This window comes from Dendrobates tinctorius, unplaced genomic scaffold, assembly GCF_039654945.1.
Source record: "Dendrobates tinctorius isolate UK_male_01 unplaced genomic scaffold, ASM3965494v1 ptg000084l, whole genome shotgun sequence".
In the NCBI taxonomy this organism is placed as follows: Eukaryota; Metazoa; Chordata; class Amphibia; order Anura; family Dendrobatidae; genus Dendrobates; species Dendrobates tinctorius.
In genome coordinates this window covers 47,411,440-47,427,578 of record NW_027361752.1, presented here as the reverse complement: position 1 = coordinate 47,427,578, position 16,139 = coordinate 47,411,440, and the positions used below count along the sequence as shown (strand labels likewise).

General features: G+C 46.6%; 1 protein-coding gene across 1 annotated transcript; it reads left to right on the top strand.

Moving 5' to 3' along the window:
• The first annotated feature begins 15,190 nt into the window (after window positions 1-15,190).
• On the top strand, window positions 15,191-15,901 carry CLDN14 (claudin 14). Its single transcript, XM_073584746.1, has one exon. The coding sequence runs from the start codon at window positions 15,191-15,193 to the stop codon at window positions 15,899-15,901; it is 711 nt and encodes a 236-aa protein (XP_073440847.1).
• The last annotated feature ends 238 nt before the right edge of the window (window positions 15,902-16,139 follow it).

Sequence of the window (16,139 nt, the reverse complement as noted above, 5' to 3'; positions counted from 1 at the left end):
GAAAACAGTGCCCGCATTGTGTCCCCTAGAAAGTAATAGTGCCCTGTGTGCCCCTTTGACAGTCACAGTAACCCAAGTTCCCCTATAATAAGTGCCCACTTTACATTTAGTAATGTCCCAAGTCTCCCCCTGTACAGCTCCCCTATACACAGTATGATGCTCTTATACACAGTATAATGCCCCCTCACTGTATGATGGCCCCCTAGATAGCTTCCATATAGCACAGTGGTCTCCAACCTTTTTGACCTCGAGAGCCACATTCAGCACTGAGAGAGGGGCGCGAGCCACATCCAGCTCCACTCACAGTAGTGTCAACCAAACCCCCATTACAGGTATAATGATAACCAAAGCTTTGCCACATAAATCACTCCAAATCAGTACACTGAGGTCCAGGGGTTCCCACAATCCCCCCAATCAGTATTCTCCCATCAAGGACTCCCAACACACTGTCACATCCAGCTTTGAGCACCTCCTCTAACAGGTAGTATCATCCTGTCTCCAGTGTAACATACTTAAAACATCTCTAAACCCCTAAGACCAGCATATGTGCATCCAGATCTGCTCTTCTGTACAGGGCTACTCACACAAGTCACCATATTGAGAAGTGCTCCTCATACCTGTTTGTTAGACCTGAAGCTAATGCACCAAGCTGGCTGACAGCCGCGAGCCACAATTCATGGAACCGTGAGTCACAAGTGTCTCCTGAGCTACAGGTTGGAGACCCCTGATATAGCATAATACACCAGATAGTCCTCAATATAGTATAATGCACTCCGCATAGGCAGAGTCTATAGTATAATGTACTTCCATAGGCAGCCTCTATATTACAATGCACCCCCATAGGCAGCCTCTGTATTATAATGCACCCCCATAGGCAGCCTCTGTATTATAATGCTCCCCCATAGACAGCCTCTGTATTATAATGCACCCCCATAGGCAGCCTCTGTATTATAATGCAGCCCCATAGACAGCCTCTGTATTATAATGCACCCCCATAGGCAGCCTCTATATTACAATGCACCCCCATAGGCAGCCTCTGTATTATAATGCAGCCCCATAGGCAGCCTCTGTATTATAATGCACCCCCATAGGCAGCCTCTGTATTATAATGCACCCCCATAGGCAGCCTCTATATTATAATGCACCCCCATAGGCAGCCTCTGTATTATAATGCACCCCCATAGGCAGCCTCCATATTACAATGCACCCCCATAGGCAGCCTCTATGTTACAATGCACCCCCATAGGCAGCCTCTGTATTATAATGCACCCCCATAGGCAGCCTCTGTATTATAATGCACCACCATAGGCAGCCTCTATATTACAATGCACCCCCATAGGCAGCCTCTGTATTATAATGCACTCCCCATAGGCAGCCTCTATATTATAATGAACAACCATAGGCAGCCTCTGTATTATAATGCACCCCCATAGGCAGCCTCTATATTATAATGCACTCCCCATAGGCAGCCTCTATATTATAATGAACCCCCATAGGCAGCCTCTGTATTATAATGCACCCCCATAGGCAGCCTCTATATTATAATGCACCCCCATAGACAGCCTCTATATTATAATGCACCCCATAGGCAGCCTCTGTATTATAATGCACTCCCCATAGGCAGCCTCTATATTATAATGAACCCCCATAGGCAGCCTCTATATTATAATGCACCCCATAGGCAGCCTCTGTATTATAATGCACTCCCCATAGGCAGCCTCTATATTATAATGCACCCCCATAGACAGCCTCTATATTATAATGCACCCCCATAGGCAGCCTCTGTATTATAATGCACTCCCCATAGGCAGCCTCTATATTATAATGCACCCCCATAGACAGCCTCTATATTATAATGCACCCCATAGGCAGCCTCTGTATTATAATGCAACCCTATAGGCAGCCTCTGTATTATAATGCACCCCCATAGACAGCCTCTGTATTATAATGCACTCCCCATAGGCAGCCTCTATATTATAATGCACCCCCATAGACAGCCTCTATATTATAATGCACCCCATAGGCAGCCTCTGTATTATAATGCACCCCCATAGACAGCCTCTGTATTATAATGCACTCCCCATAGGCAGCCTCTGTATTATAATGCACTCCCCATAGGCAGCCTCTATATTATAATGCACTCCCCATAGGCAGCCTCTATATTATAATGCACCCCCATAGGCAGCCTCTGTATTATAATGCACCCCCATAGGCAGCCTCTGTATTATAATGCACCCCCATAGGCAGCCTCTGTATTATAATGCACCCCCATAGGCAGCCTCTGTATTATAATGCACCCCCATAGGCAGCCTCTGTATCATAATGCACCCCCATAGGCAGCCTTCGTATTATAATGCACCCCCATAGGCAGCCTCTGTATTATAATGCTCCCCCATAGGCAGCCTCTGTATTATAATGCACCCCCATAGGCAGCCTCTGTATTATAATGCACCCCCATAGGCAGCCTCTGTATCATAATGCACCCCCATAGGCAGCCTTCGTATTATAATGCACCCCCATAGGCAGCCTCTGTATTATAATGCACCCCCATAGGCAGCCTCTGTATTATAATGCACCCCCATAGACAGCCTCTGTATTATAATGCACCCCCATAGGCAGCCTCTGTATTATAATGCTCCCCCATAGGCAGCCTCTGTATTATAATGCACCCCCATAGGCAGCCTCTGTATTATAATGCACCCCCATAGACAGCCTCTGTATTATAATGCACCCCCATAGACAGCCTCTGTATTATAATGCACCCCCATAGGCAGCCTCTGTATTATAATGCACCCCCATAGGCAGCCTCTGTATCATAATGCACCCCCATAGGCAGCCTTCGTATTATAATGCACCCCCATAGGCAGCCTCTGTATTATAATGCTCCCCCATAGGCAGCCTCTGTATTATAATGCACCCCCATAGGCAGCCTCTGTATTATAATGCACCCCCATAGGCAGCCTCTGTATCATAATGCACCCCCATAGGCAGCCTTCGTATTATAATGCACCCCCATAGGCAGCCTCTGTATTATAATGCACCCCCATAGGCAGCCTCTGTATTATAATGCACCCCCATAGACAGCCTCTGTATTATAATGCACCCCCATAGGCAGCCTCTGTATTATAATGCTCCCCCATAGGCAGCCTCTGTATTATAATGCACCCCCATAGGCAGCCTCTGTATTATAATGCACCCCCATAGACAGCCTCTGTATTATAATGCACCCCCATAGACAGCCTCTGTATTATAATGCTCCCCCATAGACAGCCTCTGTATTATAATGCACCCCCATAGGCAGCCTCTGTATTATAATGCACCCCCATAGGCAGCCTCTGTATTATAATGCACCCCCATAGACAGCCTCTGTATTATAATGCACCCCCATAGACAGCCTCTGTATTATAATGCTCCCCCATAGACAGCCTCTGTATTATAATGCACCCCCATAGACAGCCTCTGTATCATAATGCACCCCCATAGGCAGCCTCTGTATTATAATGCACCCCCATAGGCAGCCTCTGTATTATAATGCACCCCCATAGGCAGCCTCTGTATTATAATGCACCCCCATAGGCAGCCTCTGTATTATAATGCACCCCCATAGACAGCCTCTGTATTATAATGCACCCCCATAGGCAGCCTCTGTATTATAATGCACTCCCCATAGGCAGCCTCTGTATTATAATGAACCCCCATAGGCAGCCTCTGTATTATAATGCACCCCCATAGGCAGCCTCTATATTATAATGAACCCCCATAGGCAGCCTCTATATTATAATGAACCCCCATAGGCAGCCTCTATATTATAATGAACCCCCATAGGCAGCCTCTATATTATAATGAACCCCCATAGGCAGCCTCTATATTATAATGAACCCCCATAGGCAGCCTCTATATTATAATGAACCCCCATAGGCAGCCTCTATATTATAATGAACCCCCATAGGCAGCCTCTATATTATAATGCACCCCCATAGTCAGCCTCTGTAGCCCCTATAGGCAGCCTATTATAATTCACCCCGTTACAAAAATAAATACATCTAATACTCACCTCTCTTCCTCCCGGCTCCTGCGCTGCTCCCTGCTCTCCCGCTCATCTCCTGACAGCGGGCGCCGGGCAGTGACGTCAGCACGCCTGCTGTCAGAGAGAGGGGGATGATGGGAGAAGAAGCGCTCGCTCCCTCTCTCAGCACTGCGGTCAGCTGTATGGGTTAGATGCTGATACAGCTGACCCTGCGATGACGGGCGGGGGGCCCACTGCTGGCATCGGTCCCCCCACCGCCTGCTTGGGGCCCATAGCGGCCGGGCGGCAGAGCAGGGAGATCGATTCTCCCTGCTCTGCTGCAGAATGCAATTGTATCGGCGCGCTGTGCACGCCGATACAGTTACATAGCGTAGGTCCGGGTGGGCCCCTCAGAGCGCGGGGCCCCCTCTGCCCCGCCCCCCGGTAGCTACGCTACTGGGGACATCGCTTTAACCCTTGGATTACCTTCGGACCTGGGATGAGTATATATAGTTAATTTAAATAATTAAAATGTGTCTGTTTTATTTCAAATAGATTGTATTATTCTCCGTGTGTGTGTTTATTGAATTATTTACTTACAGGTTTAGTAATGATAGTGGCTGGCATCTTCATTACTAAACCTAGGGCTTGGTGTCAGAGACAATTGCTGACAGCAACCAGTAATTCCAATACCCAGATGCTACTGCACCAGGTAATGGGGAAGAACCTGGGCTAAGTGCCAGAATTGGTGCTTCAAATATGAAATGCCATTACTGGTGCAGCTGAGGGCTGGTATTTTTAGCCTGGGAAATAAGCATGAAAAAGAAGGTGTGACCCTCTGTAATGGGGATGTGACCCTCTAAAATGTGGATGTGACCCGCTAAAAAGTGCATGTGACCCACATCCACCTTTTATAGGGCCACATTCACATTTTAGAGGGCCACATCCCCATTCTTGATGGTTAAAACGTTTTCCCATACTTGATTGCCGGTGCCTGCCTGGAGGACACACGGGACCCCTGAATGATGTGAGCACTGTGAGTGGACTGTGGGAGCAATGGTGGCCGCTGCCTGTCTTCAGTTGTCAGACTCAGACCTGGCGGGGTTCAGACAGGGTTCAGAAGCGTGCTTACGTAGCACGCTGTATATGACACGCCTCTTTGTCTGAACCCTGACCGGATCCTCCAATCCCAGCACGCCGCCGCCACTGCCACAGCAACACCGTCTCAGACTGCAGTCAGTGCAGTGATTGATTGCTGCCTACCCGCCCCGCTGTGTCAGCCGTGTGTGGCTGGCCGCTCACTCTCCTCTCCACTACCGCGGGACGCGTGGCCACGGTCATGTTTTCTTTCATCATTGTAATGTACACGCTGCGGCTGCGGGGCGTGCGGGTGGCGTGGCCCTGTCTGATGCTAATTAACTGGCCCAGGGAGCAAATGCCTCTCTGCCACCCGACCCAGCCAGCCCCTGATCACTGCACTCCTAGATTAATTCATTGAAGGGTGTAGTTTGTAAAATGATGTCATATATTGGGGGTTTCTGCTGTTCTGGCACCTCAGGGGCTCTGCTAATGTGACATGGTAACCTCAATCCAGTCCAACAAAATCTGAATTCCAATATGGCACCTCTTCTATACTGAGGTTTGTGCTGTGGGGTATCGATGTACTCAGAAATTGCACAAAAAATTTTGGGTTCCATTTTCTCCTGCTATCCTTGTGAAAATTAGAAAATTTGGGGCTAAAACAACACTTTTGTGGGAAAAATATATTTTTTTCATTTTCACAGAACAACGTTGTAAAATTCTGAGAAGCACGTGTAGGTTCGAGGTGCCCACCACACATCTAGATAAAGTCCTTGAGGGGTTTAGTTTTCAAAATGGGGACTTTTGTTGGGGGTTTCCACTCTTAAGGCACATCAGGGGCTCTCCAAAAGCGACATGGCATCCACTAGTGATTCTAGCCAACTTTGCACTCCAAAAGTAAAATGGTGCTCCTTCCCTTACAAGCCCTGCTGTGCGCCCATACAGCAGATATCCTCCACATATTGGGTATTGGCATACTCATGAGAAAATGCATAGCAAATACTGTGGTTCAATTTCTCCTTAGGTGCTCAACACACGTATAGATACATTGCTTGAGGAGTGTAGTTACGAGAATGGCATCATTTGTTGGGGGCATCCACTGTTTAGGCACATCAATGGCTCTCTAAACGCGCCATAGCATCAGCTAATGATTCCAGCCAATTTTGCATTCAAAAAGTCAAACGGTGCTCCTTCCCTTCTGAGCCCTGCCGTTGTCACGCACAGTGTGGGAAAGACTAAGTCCAACATGAAGGGATGAGGGGAAGGAAGCCCAACACTAGGGAAGAGGGGAGTGGAAACCTTTAGGCAGATCTAAAGTCACCCTGTCTGCCCTAAACGTCCCTATATAGCTTCTGCACCTATCGCCGAGGAGGAACCTAATCCCTGCCTGACCTCTGGCAATAAACCCTACTTAGAGAAGGACGGGGTAAGCGCTAGTCGATCCCTACTTAAACTACAGACAGATGGTATAGACAAACAAGGGGAACACTTATCTTGAGTAGACTCAGCAAGATAACACAGACGGCCTCCAACAGCACCAAACAGGAAGATAGCTGACTGCTATAGGTCCAATACACAACAGGGGGAAATGGAAATATCACCGGCGATTCCCAGAAGCAGCAAGGAAGTCTATAAATGTGAAGCACAGTATTCAGTTGTACGGGACATCTTGTTCTCCAGATCTCCATTTTTGTGCTTGCGACGCCATTTTGTTGTTTACGAGTTAAATTTTGTAACTAGGTGAAAGTTCTCAGCTGTTATAAAACCAGACTGCTCCAGCTTGCAAAAGATATGAGATATGAGACCCTGAAGAATGCGCTATTGTTTTATTCTCTACATCACGTAACTAGGGATATATTCCGATTTTCTTGCAATACTATTGGCTTATAAAGTAAATGTATTACGACGATGCTATTGGTAGCTGAGTATTTTGCATAATTAAGCAAAATACTATAAAAAGGTGACATAATAAACGGGGTTAGTGATCTGCCTTGATCCTCCCATACAGAGGCACACGTCTCCGTCTGGTCATTCCCAGTTGCTAGCAACGCCTTGTGGATTAATTTGGAAATCACTTGGTCAACCGTGAAGGGTTAATTTAGCCCTCCCTCAACATAAACACCCAGGACCATGTGTGTCAATTAGAGCCAGGGGAAGGTCATCACTGGGTCTAAGAGTCAGAAGGACTAGGAAGGCGTCTGCAAAGCCAACCACAGAGACCTTCTGCAGCCAGATGCTGTTCAACGGTCTACAGCCTGTGACACACCCGTGACAGCCGTGCACCCAAACAGTAGTTTTCTGCCACATGTGGGGTGTTGGCGTGATTAGGAGAAATTTTGGGGTCTATTTTCGCCTGTTACCCCTATGAAAATAAAAAAATTCAGGTCTAAAGTAAAATGTTTGTAAAAAATGTTAAATGTTCATTTTTTTCTTCCACATTCAATTAATTCCTGTGAAGCAACTGAAGAGTTAACTTTTTGTATATGGTTATTATTACATACAGTGACACTGGACAGAATTGTAAATTTTGGCCTGGTCATGAAGGTGAAACAGGCTTGGGGTAAAAGGGTTAATTGTCTAGTGGAGAACTCTAACCATTTATCCCATGTTTGCCATGTTTGGGGTTCATAGGTAGCACCAGCATTGAACCCGTCAAACTAGAAAAATACACATCAGATTGTGGAAAAACATTATTTCTATGATGTGACACCAAATAAAATGATAGGTGATAGATATGTACAAACACTAATCCCATAATGACCCGTTTACCGTGAAGCCACACTGAGCACAAATTTTCCAAATTTAGAATCTTGGAGTTTTTTTTAGCCTTAAAGAGAAGAATCTAAAAATAACACATTAATGACTTCTAAAAATAGCAGAAGTCATTAGGAAAGGAAACTTTCCAGGTTCCATTAACATCGGGGTATATTTCCTGTGACCAGTAATGTTAATGAAGCTGTAAATGACTATTTAGTCTAATGATTGACCTTGAATTCTGGTCACTGCTGTAACTTTCTCTGAATATATTGCTGTATACTGTAAAATTTGTATGGTGTACATAGCAAAAATTCCTAAAACCGTGGCCTATATTTAGGGACGCTCTCGTATAAGTTTGTGTATCATGTATTTTACAGTGTCAACGATCTACATAGCACTTTAGTATAATGCAACATTGCCTATTTTTAAGATAAAATGCAACTTAGGCTGGTTTCTTATGTCAGACATTAACAGCCCAAGTACTGACTAGCCGTGTGTCTTCGGACCTCAGATCAAAAGTCTCATAGTCATGTAAGAGGATGTTGCCCTAGGGTGTTTTCACATTGCATTCAGGCACCCGTTCCTTGGCTCCATCGGGGGTTTGCGTCCGAACCTCGGGCAAAACTAGATTTGTGCAAATACGCCAACGTGGCCACAGACTAAAATGATGCCGGCAACGTGAACACGAGCACTGCCGGGCATCATTTTCTGGAGTGTGTGCCTACAGAAGGTAGACACTCAGACATAGTAGACTGCGTCTGGGTGTCTGTCCTAGACACCTGTCTGGTCCGGCCACAGATATCTTGATGCTAAGGGTGTTTTCACATTGCGTTCAGGCACCCTTTCAGTGTCCCATTCGGTGCTTGTATCTGAACCTCCCACAAAAGGGAAATCAGAAGCAATCCTCGACGAGGCCACTGAATGGGTGGCTGAACGCAATGTGAAAGCATCCTTAGGGTCAGGAAACCTTTGGCTGGTCCAGACATCGCGGATTGTCTTCAGATGATGAATGTTGTACATGTAAAACCGGTCTTAGCCCCTTTCTGACATCAGACATAATTATCTGTCCATGTGCCCTGGGCCTTTTTGACCAAGGATGGATTATTACGTCATTTTGATCACCCGCACACACCGGGGGTGCGCAGGCGATCGCTACCATGTGTCAGCTGATTCTGACAGCTGACACCCGGCACTAAGTGCCAGGTGTGGTCACAGACCGCTCCCGGCACTTCAACCCCCGAAATGTTGTGATCTAATGCGATAGCAGCATTCCGGGAGGCGGCAGAGGGCTGACAGGCCCTCTACTTCGGATTGGAGACCCCGCGGCTTAACGCAGGGTCCCGATCGTTGCCATTGTGACCTGATGTCATCATGACAACATCCGGATCACCAGAGCTAGGAAAGTTGTTGATCATGCAAAAAAAATAGCTATCAAAATATGGAGATAAAAAGCATTTTTTAGTGTCTGACAGCTGCCAAATTGCTAGGACAGGAACACCAGTAGACGCACATGCACTTTATATCTTCTACTGTTTACATCAGGTACTTTCTTCTATTATGCAACATTAGGGATTCTAACCGCCAGACGTATTGTACTAAGTTCCACACTTATGTGATGAGCTGCTGACTTCTACTGCCCATTTATGACCTTGCTGTATAATTGATTCCTCCCAAGGTAACATACTTTGTTTCCTCTTTCATGATAGTAGATTTGTACCTAGCCTAAGCAGGACAGGTTATTCTGCACTGTCTCATAGTTGTTCACCTATAAGAATGATGCCACATGGAGGTCACAATACCATTAGCTTGCCTCTCCCTGTACAGTAATGTGTTCAGAAAGTAGGGACAACGCTTGAACCACCAATGAAATAGCTCATTCTTTCTGCAGTTCGTGAAGTGTTTTTTTTTAGGAATTTTCAGACATTCTGGAAGAGTAGATAAAGCCACACACTACTAAATAGGTATGGCATCAGCACCACTTTTATGACCTTCTGACCACTAAACTGTGTAGGCTACTTGGTGATCTCAGCGGTTAGATCGCTAGTGAAGAGGTGCTGATGACATTTATTTCCCCAACATCAAAGGTTAAATGCCAGAGAAGATAGGTAGCAGCTAGTTTCTTAAGGAAATAAGGATATGACCACATTGTGCTGAAGTACAGTCAGTAGGCCAGAGTCCTGCCCAGGGATATGGAAAGAGAGAGAGACAGTGAAATGCTACAGTGACGACAGTACAGAAGCGAATGCCAAAGTCCCCACAGTGAGAAGTGGATTAGATGCAGACTAGGGACTACTCTACTTTAGTCAAAGTTGGCAACTGGAACATACATGGTAGTGACCTCAAACAGGAAAGCCAGGTAGTCAGCCTAAGGCTGGAGGACACAAAAACCCAGGAGAGGATCACCCTTAGACCAAGTGACAGACGAATGAGGAGGCGCCAGGCGGACTGTTGGGTTGGGATGAAGTTTGTGGAGTGAGAAGGCCGGAGTTGTGTGTGACTGTCTGGAGAAGTAATGAATGTGAGTGTGAGCGTGGACTTGACTAAGACCCATGAAGGGAGCTGTGACAGTGTGCAACACAGTATAGGTAACAGCACAAAAGCACTAACAGCTTGTAAGGGGGTCAGTTACTTCCTAGGGTCCCACTTGAGGATGGGACAAACACATACAACGAGACATGTAGATCATGGGAACTGTGGTTTGGTCAATAACGCACCAGGGATTGTGTTTTACAGTGGTCTCAGAAGAGGTAACAGTTGTGGTAACAACTCCTTATACAGGGCATAGACTTTTCAGTTAATACTGAGGTAGCAGCTAGTAGGTGGTAAATAGTCCCTACTCACTCCCTTTCTTGGAAGCTTACTGTATAACAGTACACCTTCTCTTACTGGCCTCACTGCTTCACGGTGCCTTTCTGTCCAGTTCCTCCGTACCGAGGACTCGCTACAGCGCAGTTATCTTCTCTCCCCTCCTGTCCACATTTTGAAAGAGTGGTAGTGTAGCGCCCCTGAGGCTTCAGTCGCCACAGAGGTACTGCAGCTTCTCCTAAGGTGTAGTGCCCCACCATCCAGGTAAGGTGGGAACTCCTGACCACGCTCCACACCTGCATTCCACACACAGGATAGTTCAGTGGGGCCACATAACAGCTTCAGGCTGGGGGTTAGCAGAGCACCCCTCGTGGAACCCTGCTTTGTAACACGAGATGTGCTGGGAGGCGGGTGGAGTTAGATGATATAAAAGAGAGGGAAAGTGTAGGATTTCAGGTCAGTCAGACGATGGTCTGAGAGAGAGCAGGCTGAGGAGCTCAAGGCGGAGAAAGGCAGTCAGACAGGAGAGGCTGAGGACTGGTCTTAGTGGAACGAGCTTCTCAGGGAAGGAAGTGAAGGAGAAAGACGTAGACTGAAGACTACAGATTCCATAAGAGAGAGATAGAACAGATCGGAGCGAAGGAGAAGGAGAACAGAGAGGAGGAGTGGGTTGGATAGGAACCCTGCCTATAGGTTCTCAGCGCAAAGGCCGGGGCCCGGTCCCCAAGGTTGATTGGATCTTTATATCCGGCAACAGACACCGGAGGAGTAGTGAGCCGCTAACGCCTTACTCCCACCATAGACTTAGGACACAACAGCGAAACGGTTAGAGAGCCGGGACTCAGGAGAGGAGTCCCTGAAGCAGGCTACAGCTGTCTGTCTTACAAGTAGAGACTAGAAACACCTAGAGAGAGGCATTCCAGGGTAACTAAGTACTGGAGAGCTTCGCACCTAAAGGCGCATTTGAGGAGTTGTTCAGTGAAGGTACATATTGGCGGAGTGTGGAAGGGAGAGTCCTGTCCTGCCTGGAGGTTGGATGGAGCCCTGACCTGGAGAACACAGTACGGAGGCAGGCAGTGGTGTGAACTGCAAACAGTGAGTAAAGCTTTGGAACCGCATACTCTGGTGTCCTCCAGTTATTCCCGCATCGATATACCTGGGTAACAACATCTACACCATCCTGTGCCTCTCCTCATCCATTGCACCTACACTGCCCTGGGACTACAGCTCCACCTGTGGGGAGCTATACCATCTCTGCTGCACACCATCAGTCCCAGAGGATCTGTACGCAGCGTTGGCTAACACCTCACTTGCCAAATACCACTGGTCGCGTCACGAACTATAACAATAAACTCTAACACCTTTAACACCACTGTAACAGGGTCTTCCAAGCTGGGGTACCTCTTTCAGTACCACCCAGTGCTTTCGGAGGTCCGGTCTGCGTTGGCTGGAGTCTGAATGAAGGATGCTGGCTGGAATTCCTCTGAGTGCTTGGGCGCATATAAAAGATCACTGCTTCTCCATGTATTTACAGTCTGACAACACTTTACTCACAGGACACAGAATATATCACACAGATACAGAGGGCCGGCCAATAGACAGGCGTCAGGCCAGACATGCATTACAAAAGCCGCAGGTGGCCGGAGCCTGCGTATGTTTACTGTGGGAATTACAAAGGCAGGGGGAGGGCGGACACTACTGATACATTAGGGACATGCATCTCCTATGGAACCTATTATACATACATATAACTGCACAACATATTCTGGGTGCTGAGTGGTTCTGTAACAACTACCGCCATTGATATTGGGCACCCAGGGCCACGGACCGGGTCACCGCTGCTGTGACACATTCCCCTGACACCGGCCCGGTACCGAGTACCCCACAGACCTGGGAGGGCGACCCAGTAGTACTTTGTGTCCAGTGGAACAGTCGACTGGAATATAGTCTTAAAAATGGTTGAAATGTTGCAAGATTTTTGTGCAACTAGTAGTGGTCTAAAAATGTAGCAACTTTGGGGATTTTTGTGCCAGTCCTGGTTGATGCTTCGTCAAGAAGAAATGTGGCTGAGCGCTGCCCACATGACAGGTGAAAGATGCACCAAATACTGTTTATTAATGAATTTAGCATTTCTTACTCTAGCACATTCTTTATAAATTGGCCTGCAAAATGACAGTCTTGATGAATCGGTGCCTTAGGCCGGTTGCCCATGATCTGGAAAAAGCAGTGCTTTGGACGCAAGGGATGTTGACTGTGTCCAAAGCACAGCCTTTCTATTGAACCACAAAGATTTACCGCATTCAATGCATTCTATAGATGTGTTTTCTCTTGCGGAGACTAGCATCTCTGCAAGAGAAATTGACATGCTGCAATCTGGAAAGACATGCCGCATGTCAGTGTCTGCGGGTGATCCACGGGCAATTGTGGACGCGTAATACCTGTTCCGAGCCGGGTTTCGAACTGTTGAGGCTGCCTCCCATGTTGCCTGAGGGAAGAAATGAGGGACTGGACCAACCTTATGACCCAGGTAGGAGGGGCAAGATAAAAGAAAAACCGCGCGCGGTGGCAGGCAGTTTGGCGCAAAACAGCAGCGTGCAGCAGGGTGAGCAATGTGCTCCATCCTTTGAGCACCGGAGCTGCGACAAGCTGTTTTTGTCGACTCTTGCCGTCTTCAGCGGGACGTTTGGAGAGAGAGGTGCCGTGTGCCCAGTGACTGTAAGAGAGAGAGGTGCCATGCGCTTAGTGACCGGGAGTACCGGGCACATGTGGAAGGGAGAAAGCCGGGTGTCAGACATACACTTGCGGCCTTCCCTGCCAGTTGCTGTACGCCAGTCCACGTTTGACTCGGCCACATGGGTTTATGGACTAGGGGCTCAGCAGAAGGAACCGGAGACCGACCGCTGCCATCAAAAGACGGACCATCGTTTAAAGGACCCCCTCCGTGGACACCTTCCCAGCCTTTGCCGGTGCTACAACCAATGCAGAATCATTTGTGGAGGAGGAACATAAAGGACACGATAACTTTGAGAATTGGACTGCTACTATTCTGCATTTGTTGTTTTTTTCCATTTTGGCATTAACTTTTTAACCATTTATCTCCCTGCGAGGAGTTTATACTCTGTTAGATTAAATTGTTAAATTCGTTAACCCTTGCTCTGTCTCCGATCCGACACTGCATCCCGCAACCTGCTTACAGCTGCATAAATATGTAGTGTCAAACTCGCAGCATTTGCTGATTATGGGTACATACCCTTAGTCTCTTACCATTTTCATGACTTCCTGGCCTTGGCTTAGTTCACATAAAGTTTGTTGTTGCACGCTACCAACCACGGTTTTCATACGGGCATTGACCTTTACTCACAGTTGTCTTTTCTTAGGGCTGAAAGCTTACTAATAAATAACTGTTTCTTCTGCGTTATGTCACTGGACTTGGCAAACCTCAAATTCTGTACTGCTGCGTTTTGGGTGGTGGATACCTTTTCCCCGCTACCATATTCCTGAGAAAATACGGCAATTAGTGAGCACTGATTATCTTCTTTACTTAGATCTGTGGCGCCTGAGCTGGGGTATGTCCCAGTTATATTCACTCTGCCCACATGGCGACATGATATTGTGGTCACTTCAGATTGTACCCAAACGTTAATCTTGTGAACATATGCAAAAAGATAAAAAGATGAGAGCACGTCTGTGGGAATAACTTAATGACAAGTAGTACAGCGGTATCCATGTGGGGTGGGGTGGTTATGTTCACCTTAAGGGGTTGCACTTGGAGCACAACATCCTTGGATGCCTATGACCTCAGAGGTATGAGCAGATGCCGGTCCTCATCCATCTGAATGCCCACTGGGGATCGGTCTTGTATTTGTGAGGTAATACGAGAATAGTAGAAGTAGTTAGGTGACGGGTCGCTGCCAGCGTATTTCAGGGATGAACCGCCAGCTTCATCAGGTGTATTGCGCATAATTCACAAAGGGGATTTTGAGCCTCAAAAACGTGTTGTATTTTGACACTGTACATGTTCTATTCATTTAGTAACGATCATAACTCTTTTTTCTGGATACTATTATCCTAAAATCGGGATCCAATTGCACCTCCATCTAGAGTCCAGTATCACGCGACGAATCTCATCACAGAACATTTCTATTACATAACCCATAGAAAACAGTTCAAGCACACAACTGGTGGAGGTGGACAGTGACATTTTTCAGTTCTTTTACAATTTATATTTTCACCACCAATCTGAATGCAGTTAATTTTTTTTCACCTGTTCACGACGGTCATCTGCTTATATGTCCCAATTATAATTTTCCAGAGAAGAAAAGCCATTACTCACATTCACTACCAGCACACGCAGTTAATATGCTAATGCTCAGGCTAGAATTTTTTTGTCTTGACCTAATTGGTCACATAAACTAATTATTCATACAATGTTTAACTTCTTTAGCTCTGTCTTGAGCTATTAGTACAGGAGGGAGTCCGAGATCTGACTCAGAACTAAAGAAGTCACATTAGATGTGGAACTGAGCAAAGCTTGCTACGACAATGGCAAGGATGGCATTGCAGTTGCTAGGCTTCTTCATATCGCTTATTGGTTTCATCGGAACGATTATTGCCACAGTGCTCCCTCATTGGTGGAGAACTGCTCATGTTGGCACCAACATTATCACAGCAGTGGAATACATGAAGGGCCTTTGGATGGAATGTGTGTGGCACACGACTGGAATTTACCAATGCCAAGTTCACCAGTCTCAGCTAGCGCTCCCTCGTAATCTTCAGATCGCACGAGGTATGATGGTGACATCTTGTGTCCTTTCACTCCTGGCATGTGTGGTCTCTGTGTTTGGCATGAACTGCACTCAATGTGCCAAAGGGTCTCCAGCCAAGAAGATGATTGTTGTCCTTGGTGGAATTGCTTTCCTCTTTGCTGGGTTTACATGTCTCATTCCAGTAGCATGGTCAACCAACGACGTTGTCCAAGACTTTTATAACCCAGTACTCCCTTACGGGATGAAGTTTGAGATTGGCCAAGCTCTCTATGTCGGCTTTATCTCAGGAGGTCTGACGATAATTGGTGGAATTATTCTTCTCTTTACGGCATGTCAGAAGAACATTCCTCAAGTTGCCTATATCCACCCATCACACAACATAAGGAGGGTACCAATGAGAAGACCAATGCCGGTCCATAAAAGTAGCCATACACCTACATGGTCCTCTGCATCACGCCATGGGTACCAGCTTAATGACTTTGTCTGACTTGATCCGTTTCCATTTTAGAACTTTCTGAAATTTATTTTTTATCCATGCAATGTTTACTGTATTTTTAGAACAAGTACATGGCGTCTGAGAAATGGAAGGACTTGTAAATATTTGTCATATTTTATAATAATTTATTAATCTGAATGCACAAGGATTAAAATATGTTTCTCTTGAAAGTTGGACATCTGGTGAACATTGTCGAAGTCTCCAGATTTCCAGGAAAATAAAGTAGCAC